The sequence below is a fragment of the Oncorhynchus mykiss genome, chromosome 22, assembly GCF_057628025.1.
Source record: "Oncorhynchus mykiss isolate SJ-2025 chromosome 22, ASM5762802v1, whole genome shotgun sequence".
NCBI lineage: Eukaryota > Metazoa > Chordata > Actinopteri > Salmoniformes > Salmonidae > Oncorhynchus > Oncorhynchus mykiss.
In genome coordinates this window covers 50,185,868-50,206,197 of record NC_143043.1, presented here as the reverse complement: position 1 = coordinate 50,206,197, position 20,330 = coordinate 50,185,868, and the positions used below count along the sequence as shown (strand labels likewise).

Below are 20,330 nucleotides of genomic sequence, written 5' to 3'. Positions count from 1 at the left end.
TGGAGAGACGCTGCTTAGAAAGCGCTCTACCACGAGCCGGATTATCAAAACAGACAAAAAGTTAGTCACACAAACTGACACCCCTGGTCCGCTCAATGTACATGGTAATGCTCGTACTGGACACAGGGCATGCAACCTGAAAAGCTCAAAAGCTAAAGACCTGTAGGACATAGTCATGACCTTAGGGTCAAAGGTCACATTAGGACGCAATGTCAACTTAGAGTCGTCAAGGGCGAACTTCATACAGACTGGATAGTAGCAATGACGTTTAGAGGTAAACATCTTGCCATCAGATTGGACCTTTCAGGGGCCAAGCCCACAGATTCCAAATCTCCGGCCGCAGGTTCCAGACCTGTCCGTGCACCTGGGACAACAGGTCCCTGTCAGCCCTGCCTAACATTTTCTATATCTAGGAGACCACCCATGGGTACCTGGAGTGAGGGAAAGTGTGCACTGCTCCACAGCAACAGCAACAGCCCGAGTGGAACCACGGTCATCATAGAAGCCCTCATCCCCAATAGGCGCAGGTACTGACGAAAACGCACTGTGACCCAGCCAAAATTGGGCCAAGCACAACTTGAAACCGGCCTCCCTCTGCGGGGACAAGAATGCACGATTCTCGACAAGTCAAACTCGAGACTCAGAAACGAAATGCGCTGAGATGGATTAAAACGTCTCTTCTCTTGATTCACTATGAAACCCAGAGAATGAACATTGGAAACCAGCACCTCCTCCCTCGACTCCTCGACTCAAGTTTTGGTTCCGACCACTGTGTCTTTGTGAGACGCAGAGTAGGTGAACGGATGATCTCTGCATGTGTGGTTCCCACCGTGAAACGCAGAGGAGGTGTGATGGTGCTGTGCTGGTGACACTGTCAGTGATTATTTAGAATTCAAGGCATACTTAACCAGCATGGCTACCGCATCATTCTGCAGCGATACGCCATCCCATCTGGTTTGAGTTTAGTGGGATTATTATTTGTTTTTCAACAGGACAATGACCCAACACACCTCCAGGCTGTGTAAGGGCTATTTGACCAAGAAGGAGAGTGATGGATTGTTGCATCAGATGACCTGGCCTCCATAATCACCCAACCTCAACCCAATTGAGATGGTTTTGTACTGCAGAGTGAAGGAAAAGCAGCCAACAAGTGCTCAGCATATGTGGGAACTCCTTCAAGAGTGTTGGAAAATCATTCCAGGTGAAGCTGGTTGAGAGAATGCCAAGAGTGTGGAAAGCTGTCATCAAGGCAAAATGTGGCTACTTTAAATAATCTCAAATATAAAATATATTTAGATTTGTTTAACACTTTTTTAGTTACTACATGATTCCATATTGTTGTTTCATAGTTTTTATGTCTTCACTATTATTCTGCAATGTAGAACATAGTAAAAATAAAGAAAAACCCTTGAATGAGAAGGTGTATCCAAACATTTGACTGGTACTGTAGATGGTGTACACCGTCCAACAGGATACACGTGGGGTACACCATCCAACAGGATACACGTGGTGTCAAGTGTGTGTGTGTGTGTGTTACCTGCATGTCAGTGAAATTGGGCGCTGACTGGGTCCTCTGTAGGCCCTCCAGGCTCTGCAGTAACTTGCTCAGCTCAATCAGGCTGGACTGGCAGCGGGCGAGCTCTGGAAAGAAGCAACACAAGGACACAAGGTCACACTGGAAGGCCACCTCAGACCCAATGAAGTGACACCCTGCTGTGCTTAACAAATGAGAGAACAATTACGGAAAAACAAATGTCCTTATTAGTTTAAGTAACAAAGTGGAATAATATCATAGACAGGCGCTACTATCAGGAGATATTGTAAGTCCGTAATACCAGGGCATGGGGAACATACCATAATACCAGGACATGGGGAACATACCATAATACCAGGGCATGGGGAACATACCATAATACCAGGGCATGGGGAACATACCATAATACCAGGGCATGGGGAACATATACCATAATACCAGGGCATGGGGAACATACCCTAATACCAGGGCATGGGGAACATACCATAATACCAGGGCATGGGGAACATATACCATAATACCAGGCCATGGAGAACATATACCATCATACTCCACAAGACATGCCACCAGAGGTCTCTTCACAACTATGGGAGGCGCACAGTACTACATAGAGCCATGACTACATGGAACTCATGTAAGTAGCAAAATTTGATTTAAAAAACAGATAAAAATACACCTTATGGAACAGCGGGGACTACGAAGCAACACAAACATAGGCACAGACACATGCATACACACTAGAGGTCGGCCGATTAATTAGGGCCGATTTCAAGTTTTCATAACAATCGGTAATCTGCATTTGTGGACGCCAATTATGGCCGATTACATTCCATTCCATGAGGAAACTGCGTGGCAGGCTGACTATCTGTTACGCGAGTGCAGCAAGGAGCCAAGGTAAGTTTCTAGCTAGCATTAAACTTATCTTAGAAAAAACAATCAATCTTCACATAATCACTAGTTAACTACACATGGTTGATGATGGTTGATGATATTACTAGTTTAACTAGCTTGTCCTGCATTGCAAATAATCAATGCACTGCCTGATAATGTATCATCTAATCACAGCCTACTTCATCTTCGCCAAACGGGGGATGATTTAACAAAAGCACATTCGCGAAAAAAACACAATCGTTGCACGAATGTACCTAACCATAAACATCAATGCCTTTCTTAAAATCAATACACAGAAGTATATTTTGTTAAACCTGCATATTTAGTTCAAATAAATTCATGTTAGCAGGCAATATTAACTAGGGAAATTGTGTCAATTCTCTTGCGTTCATTGCATGCAGAGTCAGGGTATATGCAACAGTTTGGGCCACCTGGCTCGTTGCGAACCAATTTTCCAGAATTTTACATAATTATGACATAACATTGAAGGTTGTACAATGTAACAGCAATATTTAGACTTATGGATGCCATCAGTTCGATAAAATACGGAACGGTTCCGTATTTCACTGAAAGAATAAACGTTTTGTTTTCTAAATGATAGTTTCCGGATTTGACCATATTAATGACCAAATCCTCGTATTTCTGTGTTTATTATATTATAATTAAGTCTATGATTTGATATTTGATAGAGCAGTCTGACTGAGCGGTAGTAGGCAGCAGCAGGCTCGTAAGCATTAATTCGAGCTTTACTGCGTTTGCCAGCCGCTCTTTGCAATGCTCACAGCGCTGTTTATGACTTCAAGCCTATCAACTCCTGACATTAGGCTGACAATACTAAAGTGCCTATTAGAACATCCAATAGTGTAAGGTATATGAAATACAAAGGGTACAGTGCCTTGCGAAAGTATTCGCCCCCCTTGAACTTTGCGACCTTTTGCCACATTTCAGGCTTCAAACATAAAGATATAAAACTGTATTTTTTTGTGAAGAATCAACAACAAGTGGGACACAATCATGAAGTGGAACGACATTTATTGGATATTTCAAACTTTTTTAACAAATCAAAAACTGAAAAATTGGGCGTGCAAAATTATTCAGCCCCCTTAAGTTAATACTTTCACAAAAAAATACAGTTTTATATCTTTATGTTTGAAGCCTGAAATGTGGCAAAAGGTCGCAAAGTTCAAGGGGGCCGAATACTTTCGCAAGGCACTGTATAGAGAGAAATAGTCGACACGTCATAATTCCTATAATAACTACAACCTAAAACATCTTAACTGGGAATATTGAAGAACTGGGAATACTGAACCACCAGCTTTCATATGTTCTCATGTTCTGAGCAAGGAACTTAAACGTTAGCTTTTTTACATGGCACATATTCCACTTTTACTTTCTTCTCCAACACTGTGTTTTTTTAATTATTTAAACCAAATTGAACATGTTTAATTATTTATTTGAGACTAAATAGATTTTATGTATTATATTAAGTTAAAATAAAAGTGTTCATTGTTCATTCAGTATTGATATTTAAAAATGGTCTGATTAATTATATATATATAAAAATTGTCCGATTAATCAGTATCGGCTTTTTTTGGTCGTCCAATAATTGCTATTGGAGTTGAAAAATCCTAATCGGTCAACGTCTGATACACACACGCACACGTGGATTCTGTGTTGTAGATATGTGGAAGTGGAGTCAGGGCCTGAGGGCACTCACTTAATGTGGTGTGAAATCTGTTGTGAGTGTATTGTAATGTTTTTAAAATTGTATAAACTGCCTTAATTTTGCTGGATCCCAGGAAGAATAGCTGCTGCCTTGGCAGGAACTAACTGGGATCCATAATAAATACAAATATGAATCATATGAACACAGTGCCTACAAAAAGACGCCATTTACTATTTATCGCTCTATACCTAACCAATCAGGTGGTTGTTCGACGAAACGAATCTTTGGACGTCATTGATCACGTGTTTCTTCCGGAAAAGGAGAGACAGGCGTTTGTACGTTGCCGCAATTTCGACGCATTTCTCAGAGTTTCAGTATCAAACGTAACATCACTCGCTACAGAAAATATACTATTAATTGTTTTTTAAAAAAAAATTGGATTTAAATGGTGGTAGACAGAACAAGTGAAACCTTTAAACTATCGATAACTGTTTACGGATCATCGTCGACTCCACTTCGCAAGTGTGTGTGTGTCTCTTGTTAGCTAACGTTAGCTTAGCGAGATAGTTTTCAGGGTGGTAAAATGGAGGATGCATTTAGGCCGTCGACGGATCTCGATGATCCCCCAAATAGTCGCTTGTTTTTAGTTACAAGTAAGTCCATCACCGAGGACATGATCCGGGAGCAGTTTTCTCTTTTTGGAGAAATTCAGGATGTTTGGGTAGTCAAAGACAAACAGACAAAGGAGTCAAAAGGAGTGTCCTTTGTGAAATTTACCAAATCGTCCGAGGCATGTACGGCTATGGAAGAAATGCATGGAAAATGCTTGGTCGAAGGAACCAAACCAATCAAGGTATGAAATCTGGCTTCAGTGACTTTGCTCATGTTATTAACACTTATTGTAGCTAGTGCTTCTTCATTTGGTTTCCCGGCGGATTTGTGTAGTATCATGCTGGGTGAAGGAGTTGGGCCTACTGCCTTTCGAAGTTCGAAAAGTGCCTTGCACATTTTGTTGACCAAAAAAGTGACATGGGATGGGGTAAGAAATTGCACCAGCATCTTATCCCTAGACAGAATACAGATGGTCTATTATATTAACAAGATAGTCGATTTGTCTTTTAAGGTGGGGGAGGGTCAGTTGGGACCATTCTAGCCAATGAGGGCAGACAAGCGTGTGAGCAGGCCATGGAGATGGAGGACTCCTTTTTGAATCTGTACCGTTTATATAGCATCTGTGACAGTATGGGCAGCGCCACTGAGGCAGTATTTGTTTTAAGGTACTCCATTTTCTTCTTCATTGGCGAATTGCTCCCAACTCATAGGAATCCCCACCCAGTTGACTACTTTAAAATGGTGGATGCTGTCAAATAAAATAATTGTATGTGTCACGTGCCGAATACAAAAGGTGTAGTAGACATGAGTGAAATGTTTACTTACAAGTCCTTAACCAACAATGCAGTTTGAAGAAAAATAGGTGTTAAAAGTATTTACAAAAATATGTTAATATGTGTTATATCCATGATGAGTCCAGCCCTCTGACAACAGGCACAACTCCCAATATAACGTTTTTTTTTCCAAAGACGAAATACCACGTGCAACCAGAAGGACCGACTTGGTCTCCTCAGTCTGGCGCTCGAACGCCTTGTCTGCGTTGCACCACGTCGTGTGCATGACAGACACTGGGGATTCCTCCTTTCAGCAGCACTCTGCTCTGGAGATCACAGCATGAGACTGCTTGTAATGCGTAGTGCTCTCTCCCTCTGGGAGGAAGACAGACACACAAGTCCACTTCTAGATACCAGCCTTATACTGCAAACGGATTGGGCAAAAGGCATGAATCATACTCTCAGTCATTTTCCTGATCATTGGGGTGCGGCTCGTAAGCCTTTACCTCACCTGTTGGCGTAGGTTCTTTCTCTTCTGTCAGGTTTGGTGTGAGTGTGTATTTTTTATATATTTATTAATCGTGCTAAGTTATCTCTTCTGCCAGGTGTTTATTGCCCAGGCGAGATCCTCCGGAAGCCACCGAGACGTGGAGGATGAGGAGCTCACCAGAATATTTGTGATGATTCCCAAAACCTTTACTGAGGACGACTTGAAAGAAACATTCAAGGTAGTTCATCACCCTCGATCATGTTGTATTTGGCTGATAAACCGTATTGGAATTGCCTATGCTTATCACTCATTTGTTCTCACAGGAATATGGTGACATTGAGTATTGCATCATCGTAAAGAATAAAACCACAGGAGAAAGTAAGGGCCTGGGGTATGTGAGATACCACAAACCCTCACAGGCAGCCACCGCCATAGAGAACTGTGAGAAGAGTAAGTTGTCTCTTTTTATTCATATCACATGTCTGAAAACCCAAACTATCAATCTAGTAATCCATGTTTGTATCATTTTTTTGTTTACAACAGCATATAGGGCCATTCTTGCAGAGCCAAGGAACAAAACGCCAGCCCCAGACAACGACTACTTCAGCCCTGCCAGAGCAGAGCATGTCCAGGGTGACCCAGGAATTACTTCCTATCCATTTGGTATGTACCTGCCATTGGTGTGATTAGACCTACAATTTCTTCAGACCCATGATTGTTTTTTCTGCAAATTCTAAGCCATTTTATTTCCTCCCATTTTGTAGTGGACTCTGGTTTTCATACCAGGGGAGACATGCGGGGCACAGACATCATCACCAGGTGCTTAATGGTGTCATCAAGGGCGAGCATCACACAAGATCAAGTCTATAGCCTCTTTGACCTGATCCCGGGGATGGATTATTGCGAGATGCAGCAGGATTCATATGGTTTCAGCACAGGTAGCCACAAAACACACAGTTACTCCCTCAGATGCAACACCTGATGTATTGCATAGGAATTGGTGGCTAGTAGTGTTTAAAACATATATTTTTTACCCTTTCAGGGCAAGCTATGATTCGCTACAACAACCTTGGATCAGCTGTCTATGCAAAAAACAAACTGGATGGCTTTGAGTACCCACCTGGGAACCGTCTAGTAGTCACTCACATTGATGATGGGCAGGACAGAAGAAGGTAGGATGAAATGTAACTTCATGGTATTGTACATCAAATCTAATTTTATTTGTCACATACAAATGTTTAGCAGATGTTATTGCGGGTGTGGTAGGCCGTTGTTGTTGGTAGGTCGTTGTTGTTGTTGGTAGGTCGTTGTTGTTGTTGGTAGGTCGTTGTTGTTGTTGGTAGGTCGTTGTTGTTGTTGGTAGGTCGTTGTTGTTGTTGGTAGGTCGTTGTTGTTGGTAGGTCCTTATTTACCCTCTTGTTGTCTCCAGCCCGGTGGGAAGGATGGCCATGCAGCTGGTAGCAGCCCAGATGATGTCTATCGTGTGCAATGCTCCTACTGGCCCACCACCACTTAGGAAGACGAGTACTGTAAGTTACTGACTTGGTTAACCTTGAGGGAACGAGGCCTTTTCTAGTACTTTCTAGAGCTAACCAATATTTAAAAATTTTAAAAAATGATGATGATTGAACTTCCTAACAAACTTTATGATATGTCGTTGTCAGGGCTACCCATCACCCGCTGTTCCTCAGAGCCCCCGGGTACAGACAGATGTTGCACTCCCACCTCTCCAGAAGTTGGCCCCCTCAGACAGCCGGGTGAAAGAACGCCTATTTGTGGTCTTCAAACCTTTGCCTCTGCCCATGGATGTGCTTGAAGATGTGTTCTGGTATGAGATACTTGCCATTATTTTCATTAATACACCGTTTATTAAGACTTATTACTGATAAACTCTTTAAACTAACAACAGTTTATAAAATACTTTAAATAGTTTATAAGGTTTTCTGTACTGTGCTATTCCCTTTTAAACTTTGGGCTAGAGGGATAGTTGCGGTCTTGTGAGTATTGATGATTGGGGGGAGGTCAAAATTCCTGCCGATCACTTATTCCCCTCTCTCTCTCTGTTTCTACAGCCGTTTTGGCTCTCTGGTTGAGGTTTTCCTTGTGCCTGGACGGAATGTGGGCTACATGAAGTACGCAGAGAGAAAGAGTGCTGATGATGCCATGGCGACCCTACATGGTCAGATGGTGAATGGCGTTAAAATGAAGGTGATGCGGGCTGACCCGCCCAAAGAGGAGTCTCACAAACGTCAACGCACCTATTAGAGGGACACAGAACAAGGTAAGTGTCTCCAAGGGTTAAGACTAAATTCTGTAGCGATCAATGACAGCGAGTGTCCACAAGCTGTGTTTTTCTTTATACATACTTGAATTACCAGAGCCGTATGTTGCGTTACCAGCAGACATAAGGTAAGTACATAGCAGGACTAAACAATATACCTATTTTTTTTTTCTTAACCTGACTCTGGGCAACACATTAGGAGAGACCAACACAGTTTAATCCATATTTAAAGTGCTGATGTTTTTGTTCCTACAGAGATGACCTAAGTGACATGACCTCCAACATGACTGAACCGACATAAATGATGACAGGACCAAATTACGACCACACTACGGACAGTGATCTCTGTACCTTACTTTGATGTTTCTTTGTACTAACGCTGAAGGTGATGACAGTGGTGGTCCTTTTCTCCTCAAGATTGATATTTTGATGTTAAGGAATAGTTTGAATCTGCATTGGTCCTAATATGTTCTCAATAAAAAAAACACCCAATGCATTTTGTGTGTGAATTTATTTTTTGTTTTTAATGAGTGTCAAATATTGTAGGTTTTTCCTCAATGTTATTAGCAGACTAGATTTGTTGTATTTTGCCCAAGTTTTATATTTTCTTAATGCAGCCTACTTGTTGTTTCCAGTGGGCTGAAGGGTATAACAGGGCCGCAAATTCCGAATGTTGCTGGAAAGACTGAGGTGGGTTAAAAATACAATAAGAATACATTAAGGACCAGCTAGGGTTGGGTGGGGTCTAAAATAGAACCAGGAAAGCAACGGTCAGACTTCAGATATAAAATGGATATGCTTTTAGTTTGACCGGTGAGGGGTGAAATCTGTGTGTGTGTGTATAATATATATATACTGTGCCCGAGTCATATATTAATGATAAATCACCTTAGTTACTACACTGATAACTAGTATATATGCCCCATGGTGTCAACTAGAAAATACTCTGTGCTTTGCTGTTGAACAGCGGCACCTAGGAAGAAACCTAGAGAGGAACCAGGCTATAAGGGGTTGCCAGTGCTCTTCTGGCTGTGCCGGGTGGAGATTATAACAGAACATGGCCAAGATGTTCAAATGTTCATAAATTACCAGCATGGTCAAATAATAATAATCACAGGCAGAACAGTTGAAACTGGAGCAGCAGCACGGCCAGGTGGACTGGGGACAGCAAGGAGTCATCGTGTCAGGTAGTCCTGAGGCATGGTCCTAGGGCTCAGGTCCTCAGAGAGAAGGAAAGAAAGAGAATTAGAGAGAGCATACTTAAATTCACACAGGACACTGGATAAGACAGGAGAAGTACTCCAGATATAACAAACTGACCCTAGCCCCCCAACGCATAAATACTAGAGTATGAGACAGGAGGGGTCAGGAGACACTGTGGCCCCATCCGATGATACCCCTGGACAGGGCCAAACAGGAAGGATATAACCCCACCCACTTTGCCAAAGCACAGCCCCCACACCACGAGAGGGATACCTTCAACCACCAACTTACCATCCTGAGACAAGGCCGAGTATAGCCCACAAAGATCTTCGCCACGGCACAACCCAAAGGGGGGCGCCAACCCAGACAGGAAGATCACATCAGTGACTCAACCCACTCAAGTGACGCACCCCTCCTAGGGACGGCATGAAAGAGCACCAGTAAGCCAGTGACTCAGCCCCTGTAATAGGGTTAGAGGCAGAGAATCCCAGTGGAAAGAGGGGAACCGGCCAGGCAAAGATAGCAAGGGCGGTTCGTTGCTCCAGAGCCTTTCCATTTACCTTCACACCTCGGCCAGACTACACTCAATCATATGACCCACTGAAGAGGTGAGTCTTCAGTAAAGACTTAAAGGTTGAGACCGAATTTGCGTCTCTCACATGGGTAGGCAGACCATTCCATAAAAATGGAGCTCTATAGGAGAAAGCCCTGCCTCCAGCTGTTTGCTTAGAAATTCTAGGGACAATTAGGAGGCCTGCGTCTTGTGACCGTAGCGTATGTGTAGGTATGTACGGCAGGACCAAATCAGAGAGATAGGTAGGAGCAAGCCCATGTAATGGTTTGTTGGTTAGGTTAGGTTGTAGGTAGGTTAGGTTAGTTTCTAATGTCTGAAACACAGGCTTCTAGTGAGGGCAATTTTGGGGCATCACCATGTTTCATTGAAATGTACAGCTGTGTGTCGTCCGCATAGCAGTGAAAGTTAACATTATGTTTTCGAATGACATCCCCAAGAGGTAAAATATATAGTGAAAACAATAGTGGTCCTAAAATGGAACCTTGAGGAACACCGACATTTACAGTTGATTTGTCAGAGGACAAACCATTCACAGAGACAAACTGATATCTTTCCGACAGATAAGATCTAAACCAGGCCAGAACTTGTCCGTGAAGACCAATTTGGGTTCCCAATCTCTCCAAAAGAATGTGGTGACCGATGGTATCAAAAGCAGCACTAAGGTCTAGGAGCACGAAGACAGATGCAAAGCCTCGGTCTGATGCCATTAAAAGGTAATTTACCACCTTCACAAGTGCAGTCTCAGTGCTATGATGGGGTCTATATAGGCCAATAGTTTTTTAATATTTTCTGGGTCAAGGTTTGGCTTTTTCAAGAGAGGCTTTATTACTGCCACTTTTAGTGAGTTTGGTACACATCCGGTGGATAGAGAGCCGTTTATTATGTTTAACATAGGAGGGCCAAGCACAGGAAGCAGCTCTTTCAGTAGTTTAGTTGGAATAGGGTCCAGTAGGCAGCTTGAAGGTTTAGATGCCATGATTATTTCATCATTGTATCAAGAGATATAGTACTAAAACACTTGAGTGTCTCTCTTGATCCTAGGTCCTGGCAGAGTTGTGCAGACTCAGGACAACTGAGCTTTGAAGGAATACGCAGATTTAAAGAGGAGTTCGTAATTTGCTTTCCAATAATCATGATATTTTCCTCAAAAGAAGTGCATGAATTTATTACTGCTGAAGTGAAAGCCATCCTCTCTCGGGGAATGCTGCTTTTTAGTTAGCTTTGCGACAGTATCAAAAATACATTTCCTATTGTTCTTATTTTCCTCAATTAAGTTGCAAAAATAGGATGATCGAGCAGCAGTAATGGCTCTTCGATACTGCACGGTACTGTCTTTCCAAGCTAGTCGGAAGACTTCCAGTTTGGTGTGGCGCCACTTTCGTTCCATTTTTCTGGAAGCTTGCTTCAGAGCTCGGGTATTTTCTGTGTACCAGGGAGCTAGTTTCTTATGAGAAATGTTTTTAGTTTTTAGGGGTGCAACTGCATCTAGGGTATTGTGCAAGGTTAAATTGTGTTCCTCAGTTAGGTGGTTAACGGATTTTTGTCCTCTGACGTCCTTGGCTAGACAGAGGGAGTCTGGAAGGGCATCAAGGAATCTTTGTGTTGTCTGTAAATTTATAGCACGACTTTTGATGCTCCTTGGTTGGGATCTGAGCAGATTAATTGTTGCAAATTCAAATTTAATAAAATGGTGGTCCGATAGTCCAGGATTATGAGGAAAAACATTAAGATCCACAACATTTATTCCATGGGACAAAACTAGGTCCAGAGTATGACTGTGGCAGTGAGTAGGTCCAGAGACATGTTGGACAAAACCCACTGAGTTGATGATTGCTCCGAAAGCCTTTTGGAGTGGGTCTGTGGACTTTTCCATGTGAATATTAAAGTCACCAAAAATTAGAATATTATCTTCTTATGACTACAAGGTCCGATAGGAATTCAGGGAACTCAGTGAGGAACGCTGTATATGGCACAGGAGGCCTGTAAACAGTAGCTATAAAAAGTGATTGAGTAGGCACTAAACAAACTTTTATATGTTCAGGCTATAAAACTTGCTTGTCACAAATTCCACAGAATTGCATTTGCCTAGTTGAGGGCTTTGGTTAACAGTACAACCACAAGATGGCAGTCTAATTCTTGGGAGAGACTGCTGCATTGCTTAATCCTCTTCCACAATTCTACATTTTTACCAATTGTGAGTTCAGTTTAACCCCCCCCCCCCCCCTGTTTAATGGAGCACAGATTCTAGCTCAAACCAGAAACCATAGTGTAAACGGTACCACCTGTGTCATGAGGATCCAGACCTTTTTGGCAGAGGCCGTACTATGCTATTATACAAGACTATTTCCCCAATCGTAAAATGCCTCCGTCACAAACCCCAGTACGAACATGGGAACGCTTCTAACAGTTATCCCACTGCTGCATCCATTTGCAGTTATTGGTCACTCTACATATGCGCTAGATTTCATTGGCTAGAGTAGAACTTATAGTACCGTCACATACAGGGACCTATAATAACGAACATCAGATGTTCTAAGCCAGCATCACTAAAATATAACGTTTGACGTGAAACTGTGTTTCACTATGTTTGTTTCCATAAAGAGACTAATCTAAAAAAGAAAAAAAAGTCCCTGCGTTTCAAGTAGGCTTGAATTTAGTACAAGCTTTCTAACCCCAATTATTCTCATTTTGGAAATGTCTTTAGCAGTCTTGTCGTGACTTGTTTTACTGCGCTGACAGAAATCCAGTGCCTGGGTTTGCGAAAGCGCCATTGGTCCATCTCGCGTGCGGATCCAGTCCGGTTATTTCTTCCCTCCAAAACTCATCCTTGCTGCAGGGAGGAGCATTGAGCATCCGTCTCACTGTATTCAAGAAAACGGATATATACAGTACTTTTTCTTCTTTTTTTAAAACTTTTCATTGCTTATGTTCAAAACCTTTTATATCATCTATTATATGCACAAGGGGTTTCAACGCGGAACCTTCTAGCTATCATCTGTCTTGAAGAAGGGCGCGGGTTTTTCAGTTGAATAGGGAAGTCGTCTCATTTTATTTCCTGCGCCAAAAAAATGCAATGACATGGTCAGTACAATAAAACCTCGGTAAGCTACGTTTTCCATACTTGGTCAAACTGTACTTTATGTGAATTGCGGCCCTGCGCTTTGTAATTGAAGTCAAATTGTTTCTAGAAAAGCCTTTCCAGTCAAGTGTTAACAAGGCATCCTCAGACACTAGGGAAGGCTACTTCTGTTTATGCCCCACCTGACCAATGCCTACCTGAGAAACCGATGACAGTAATTCTGCTGCATTTGCTAGTGCCTAATGGACTACAATGATTTCATGTCTTCATTTCAAATGGTTGTCTTAGTTGTACAATGTCAAACTATCTTTCGATTAAGTGAAGTAGTCTATATGAGGAAGAAATGAGTTGGTGAGTGACGTACACAACTTGCATCATCACGCTGTCACTATACCTTCTCACATGTGATTGTCATGCACTGTGTACAATACCTTTTCCCACCGAGCAGTAGCCTACAACGATATTCTGCATGAGAATCCATCCCATAAGGGAATTTAGCCAGATACAATGAAGGTCAGAATATGACATTGCAGTGAGGTTTAAACACAGACTTGAATGAACCAAAAGGGCATTGCCTGGAGGGAGGGCTTCACAATCACAATGTTGTAATTATCTGCCTGTCACTACATGGTATTTGGTATTTTATTAGGATCCCCATTAGCTGTTGCAAAAGCAGCAGCTACTCTTCCTGGGATTCCACACATAGAACATGAAACATAATAGGGAATGACATAATACAGAACATCAATAGACAAGAACAGCTCAAATACAGAACTACATTTTTTTTTTCAAAGGCACATGTAGCCTACATATCAATGCATACAGACAAACTGTCTAGGTCCAATAGGGGAGAGGCGTTGTGCCACGAGGTGTTGCTTTATCTGTTTACAAATAATAGGTTTGCTGTTTATTTGAGCAATATGAGATGGAGGGAAGTTCCATGCAATTAGGGCTCTATATAATACTGTATGCTTTCTTGAATTTGTTCTGGATTTGGGGACTATGAAAAGAACCCTGGTGGCATGTCTGGTGGGATAAGTGTGTGTGTCAGAACTGTGTGTAGGCATTCACATCCCTGAACAGATTAAGCTTTGGTAGCACTAGTCATTGATTTTCATTTTTCGGGGACTGAGGAGAGGAGACCTGCTCAAGGTGTCCTCATTTCATTTCATGATGGTCAAGTGTCAGGTCCCCCTTCTCATTCATGTGACTTAGAAGGCAAAACTGATCCTAGACCAGCTCTCTTATTAAACACAGAGACCTTTTCATCTTTCTGATGACTTGTTTCATTAAAAAATTGTGACACAATTGGAACCCTTGAGCTGTTTTTAATTAGTCAATTATAGTAGTTAGCTGAGAGCCTGTGCTTCTGAAGGACCCTGTTTAACGTCAGGTTTAACGAGACTGTACGTTAATGAAATGTTCAGGCCATTCTACTATTGTAAATACAATATTCAGGGTGCAATAGTAATCTTTTTGTATTGTTTTATTGTAGTACACCTTCACAATGAACTACCTTTAGCTCCACAGGTCTTTCACTGTCAAATCAGACTGCTGGTAAAGGCCTAGTTACAATGCACATCCACGTCACATGATTGCCTTCCCATTTAAGTTCTATTGTCCAACTGAGTGAGTATTGGAAGACTGTTTGCTCATGTGCCGGTGTTACAATGTGCCGGTGTTACAATGTGCCGGTGTTACGATGTGCCGGTGTTACGATGTGCCGGTGTTACAATGTGCCGGTGTTACGATGTGCCGGTGTTACGATGTGCCGGTGTTACAATGTGCCGGTGTTACAATGTGCCGGTGTTACAATGTGCCGGTGTTACAATGTGCCGGTGTTACGATGTGCCGGTGTTACAATGTGCCGGTGTTACAATGTGCCGGTGTTACAATGTGCCGGTGTTACGATGTGCCGGTGTTACGATGTGCCGGTGTTACAATGTGCCGGTGTTACAATGTGCCGGTGTTACAATGTGCCAGTGGAAGCGGATGCTATACTTTTGTCATCACATATGAAAGTGATACCATATGAAATGGAGTCTCATCTGTATTAACCTCATTGCCAGTAGTTCAGTTCATCTCACCTTCTTCACCTCTCCCAGTCAACCAATCATTGTGCGCTTATTACCTGTTAATATCACGCAGTAGTTGTTCCCTGATAGGAATGAAGCCCCTGTGTTCTCTTCCTGTAATGTGATCTACATGGGTCTGTTTTCCACCTGCTTAATTATGGAACAGAAATGGTGATCAGCAGCACCCTTGGAGCAGCAGACCATGAGTAACACTGTGATAATGATGACTGACAGTCTGGTCACTAACACTGTGATAATGATGACTGACAGTCTGGTTACTAACACTGTGATAATGATGACTGACAGTCTGGTCACTAACACTGTGATAATGATGACTGACAGTCTGGTCAATAGCACTGTGATAATGATGACTGACAGTCTGGTCAATAACACTGTGATAATGATGACTGACAGTCTGGTCACTAACACTGTGATAATGATGACTGACAGTCTGGTCAATAACACTGCGATAATGATGACTGACAGTCTGGTCAATAACACTGCGATAATGATGACTGACAGTCTGGTCAATAACACTGCGATAATGATGTCTGGTCAATAACACTGATAATGATGACTGACAGTCTGGTCACTAACACTGTGATAATGATGACTGACAGTCTGGTCACTAACACTGTGATAATGATGACTGACAGTCCGGTCAATAACACTGTGATAATGATGACTGACAGTCTGGTCAATAACACTGTGATAATGATGACTGACAGTCTGGTCAATAGCACTGTGATAATGATGACTGACAGTCTGGTCAATAACACTGTGATAATGATGACCGGCAGTCTGGTCAATAACACTGTTAATGATGATTGACAGTCTGGTCAATAACACTGATAATGATGACTGACAGTCTGGTCACTAACACTGTGATAATGATGACGGACAGTCTGGTCAATAGCACTGTTCAACAGTCTGATGGTCTGGTAATAGAACCTGTTTAACAGTCTGATGGTGATAGAACCTGTTCAACAGTCTGATGGTGATAGAACCTGTTCAACAGTCTGATGGTGATAGAACCTGTTCAACAGTCTGATGGTGATAGAACCTGTTCAACAGTCTGATGGTCTGGTGATAGAACCTGTTCAACAGTCTGATGGTGATAGAAGCTGTTCAACAGTCTGATGGTGATAGAAGCTGTTCAACAGTCTGATGGTCTGGTGATAGAACCTGTTCAAGAGTCTGATGGTGATAGAAGCTGTTCAACAGTCTGATGGTCTGGTGATAGAAGCTGTTCAACAGTCCCAGTCTTTGTGGCGAGGACTATGATTTAGTATTTCACTGAGCTGAACACTAATAACGACATGTGACCAATATTTAGTCTTTCTATCACCCTCTTGTCTAATGATTAGTGTTGTTTACTCAGTGCTCCTGCTTTACTGTCTGCAGGCGGGCTGGACTGGCTCCAGAGTTCAATTTAATGAACCATGATAAGTCAAGAAACAGATGTCTGCACAGATGGCTCTAATTCAGATTTATTTTAATTATACAATGAAATTCTCTCCCTTGATAGTGTATAGCGGTGTGAAACCTCATACTGTTGAATCCATATTGTGTCATCCTCTTCCATACAAAACAATGCTGAATTCCCTGCCATAGCCACTCACAGAGACCGTTATTGACAAGTCTCCAAGTGGATGGTTTGAATCCAAACTGGATTCTGGAAGGAAAACAAAAACCATCTGACATTCTTGAGCTTTGCTGGCTGGTGAAATCATGATAAGATAAGACAGTAGAGGTTGATGGGACAGCGTTGAGGTTGTGTCACGAGAATTTTCAATCCCAATGATAATAGCTGACAATCAATAGCTCTGACCAATCCCCGAGATCTGTAAGACCATGGGTTTAATAATAATTAGTCAAAGACTCGGCTTATGCAAAAAGATAGTACAGTTTATTCACCAGGACGTTCTGAAGTCCATTATACGAAGACATCCATTTTATAGCTACCCACATACTTACACACAAACAGTAGGTATCCTACTCACATACTTCCACACAAACAGTAGGTATCCTACGCACATACAGTGCCTTGCGAAAGTATTCGGCCCCCTTGAACTTTGCGACCTTTTGCCACATTTCAGGCTTCAAACATAAAGATATAAAACTGTATTTTTTTGTGAAGAATCAACAACAAGTGGGACACAATCATGAAGTGGAACGACATTTATTGGATATTTCAAACTTTTTTAACAAATCAAAAACTGAAAAATTGGGCGTGCAAAATTATTCAGCCCCTTTACTTTCAGTGCAGCAAACTCTCTCCAGAAGTTCAGTGAGGATCTCTGAATGATCCAATGTTGACCTAAATGACTAATGATGATAAATACAATCCACCTGTGTGTAATCAAGTCTCCGTATAAATGCACCTGCACTGTGATAGTCTCAGAGGTCCGTCAAAAGCGCAGAGAGCATCATGAAGAACAAGGAACACACCAGGCAGGTCCGAGATACTGTTGTGAAGAAGTTTAAAGCCGGATTTGGATACAAAAAGATTTCCCAAGCTTTAAACATCCCAAGGAGCACTGTGCAAGCGATAATATTGAAATGGAAGGAGTATCAGACCACTGCAAATCTACCAAGACCTGGCCGTCCCTCTAAACTTTCAACTCATGCAAGGAGAAGACTGATCAGAGATGCAGCCAAGAGGCCCATGATCACTCTGGATGAACTGCAGAGATCTACAGCTGAGGTGGGAGACTCTGTCCATAGGACAACAATCAGTCGTATATTGCACAAATCTGGCCTTTATGGAAGAGTGGCAAGAAGAAAGCCATTTCTTAAAGATATCCATAAAAAGTGTCATTTAAAGTTTGCCACAAGCCACCTGGGAGACACACCAAACATGTGGAAGAAGGTGCTCTGGTCAGATGAAACCAAAATTGAACTTTTTGGCAACAATGCAAAACGTTATGTTTGGCGTAAAAGCAACACAGCTGAACACACCATCCCCACTGTCATACATGGTGGTGGCAGCATCATGGTTTGGGCCTGCTTTTCTTCAGCAGGGACAGTGAAGATGGTTAAAATTGATGGGAAGATGGATGGAGCCAAATACAGGACCATTCTGGAAGAAAACCTGATGGAGTCTGCAAAAGACCTGAGACTGGGAAGAAGATTTGTCTTCCAACAAGACAATGATCCAAAACATAAAGCAAAATCTACAATGGAATGGTTCAAAAATAAACATATCCAGGTGTTAGAATGGCCAAGTCAAAGTCCAGACCTGAATCCAATCGAGAATCTGTGGAAAGAACTGAAAACTGCTGTTCACAAATGCTCTCCATCCAACCTCACTGAGCTCGAGCTGTTTTACAAGGAGGAATGGGAAAAAATGTCAGTCTCTCGATGTGCAAAACTGATAGAGACATACCCCAAGCGACTTACAGCTGTAATCGCAGCAAAAGGTGGCGCTACAAAGTATTAACTTAAGGGGGCTGAATAATTTTGCACGCCCAATTTTTCAGTTTTTGATTTGTTAAAAAAGTTTGAAATATCCAATAAATGTCGTTCCACTTCATGATTGTGTCCCACTTGTTGTTGATTCTTCACAAAAAAATACAGTTTTATATCTTTATGTTTGAAGCCTGAAATGTGGCAAAAGGTCGCAAAGTTCAAGGGGGCCGAATACTTTCGCAAGGCACTGTACTTCCACACAAACAGTAGGTATCCTAATCACATACTTCCACACAAACAGTAGGTATCCTACGCACATACATACACACAAACAGTAGGTATCCTACGCACATACATACACACAAACAGTAGGTATCCTACGCACATACATACACACAAACAGTAGGTGAGTTTTATCCTTCTCCGTAGTCCTCACCACTGTGTATCACTACCCAGCCGACGGCTCCATTCCCCCGAGATTAGGGAAACCTTGAGAAGTACTCCCTATGCTCTCATAGGTTCCTCAGAGGCCTAGCCAGGTCGGTCCAAACACAGTTTAATTGTTCTCGTTTTTTACCTCGGCACACACATACAAGTTAAAATCCTAAGCTACGCCTTGCTCAGAAAGTCTTTGTTTTTCCACTACACAAATACATTGTTTAATCTAATTCTGACTAAAACTACACACGTCATCAGATTATAGATTTATGATTCTAATCAATTTCATACAATTATAAGGTTTCAGAGTGGAATTATTTTATAATCTTTCAACATATACATTATTTTATCAGGTTGATAGGACAGAGCTGAGGTTTCGTGGGCGTGGTTGATAGCACAGAGTTGAGGTTGATAAGACAGAGTTGAGGTTGATAAGACAGAGTTGAGGTTGATAGGACAGGGTTGAGGTTGATAGGACAACCTCAATTTCATACAATTATAAGGTTTCAGAGTGGAATTATTTTATAATCTTTCAACATATACATTATTTTATCAGGTTGATAGGACAGAGCTGAGGTTTCGTGGGCGTTGTTGATAGCACAGAGTTGAGGTTTCATGTGCGAGGTTGATAGGACAAAGTTGAGGTTGATAGAACAGAGTTGAGGATTCATGTGTGTGGTTGATAGGACAGAGTTGAGGATTCATATGCGTGGTTGATAGGACAGAGTTGAGTTAGATAGGACAGAGTTGAGGTTGATAGGACAAGGTTGAGGTTGATAGGACAGAGTTGAGGATTCATGTGTGTGGTGTGTGGTTGATAGGACAGAGTTGAGGTTGATAGGACAGGGTTGGGGTTGATAGAACAGAGTTGAGGATTCATGTGTGTGGTTGATAGGACAGAGTTGAGGATTCATATGCGTGGTTGATAGGACAGAGTTGAGTTAGATAGGACAGAGTTGAGGTTGATAGGACAGGGTTGAGGTTGATAGGACAAGGTTGAGGTTGATAGGAAAGAGTTGAGGATTCATGTGTGTGGTGTGTGGTTGATAGGACAGAGTTGAGGTTGATAGGACAGGGTTGAGGTTGATAGGACAGGGTTGAGGTTGATAAGACAGAGTTGAGGTTGATAGGACAGGGTTGAGGTTGATAGGACAACCTCAATTTCATACAATTATAAGGTTTCAGAGTGGAATTATTTTATAATCTTTCAACATATACATTATTTTATCAGGTTGATAGGACAGAGCTGAGGTTTCATGGGCGTGGTTGATAGCACAGAGTTGAGGTTTCATGTGCGAGGTTG

General features: G+C 42.1%; 2 protein-coding genes and 1 long non-coding RNA gene across 7 annotated transcripts in view; 2 read left to right on the top strand and 1 right to left on the bottom strand.

Moving 5' to 3' along the window:
• Nucleotides 1-4,324: 4,324 nt before the first annotated feature.
• On the top strand, nucleotides 4,325-8,743 carry rbm45 (RNA binding motif protein 45). The gene is made up of 10 exons (XM_021579791.3): nucleotides 4,325-4,944; nucleotides 6,082-6,204; nucleotides 6,290-6,416; nucleotides 6,510-6,629; nucleotides 6,731-6,904; nucleotides 7,009-7,138; nucleotides 7,396-7,495; nucleotides 7,631-7,794; nucleotides 8,039-8,247; nucleotides 8,503-8,743. The coding sequence occupies exons 1-9, from the start codon at nucleotides 4,675-4,677 to the stop codon at nucleotides 8,229-8,231; spliced, it is 1,401 nt and encodes a 466-aa protein (XP_021435466.2). The 5' UTR covers nucleotides 4,325-4,674; the 3' UTR covers nucleotides 8,232-8,247; nucleotides 8,503-8,743.
• Nucleotides 8,744-9,383: 640 nt separating this feature from the next.
• Nucleotides 9,384-20,330, bottom strand: part of LOC149972892 (uncharacterized) — a 67,770-nt gene continuing 56,823 nt past the window's right edge. Inside the window, exon 3 of the long non-coding RNA XR_016490688.1 lies at nucleotides 9,384-9,467. This is a non-coding gene — a long non-coding RNA (uncharacterized LOC149972892). The remainder of the gene's footprint in view (nucleotides 9,468-20,330) is intronic.
• The window catches only part of LOC110502171 (oxysterol-binding protein-related protein 6), a 91,707-nt gene continuing 81,961 nt past the window's right edge, over nucleotides 10,585-20,330 (top strand). For 3 of the 5 annotated variants that reach the window (XM_036959394.2, XM_036959396.2, XM_090216309.1), the window contains exon 1: nucleotides 12,809-13,125. The gene's annotated coding sequence lies outside the window, so the exon portion shown is untranslated. Of the gene's footprint in view, nucleotides 10,738-12,808; nucleotides 13,126-20,330 lie in introns of those variants that run through there. The other 2 variants (XM_090216308.1, XM_036959395.2) reach the window with 2 other exon arrangements.

Excerpts from the sequence above, each read along its gene's own strand:
- rbm45 (XM_021579791.3), top strand. The coding sequence starts at position 4,675 with ATGGAGGATGCATTTAGGCCGTCGACGGATCTCGATGATCCCCCAAAT. Across the intron at positions 6,205-6,289 it reads ACTTGAAAGAAACATTCAAG|GAATATGGTGACATTGAGTA; the intron begins GTAGTTCATCAC and ends TTGTTCTCACAG. Across the intron at positions 7,496-7,630 it reads CACTTAGGAAGACGAGTACT|GGCTACCCATCACCCGCTGT; the intron begins GTAAGTTACTGA and ends TGTCGTTGTCAG.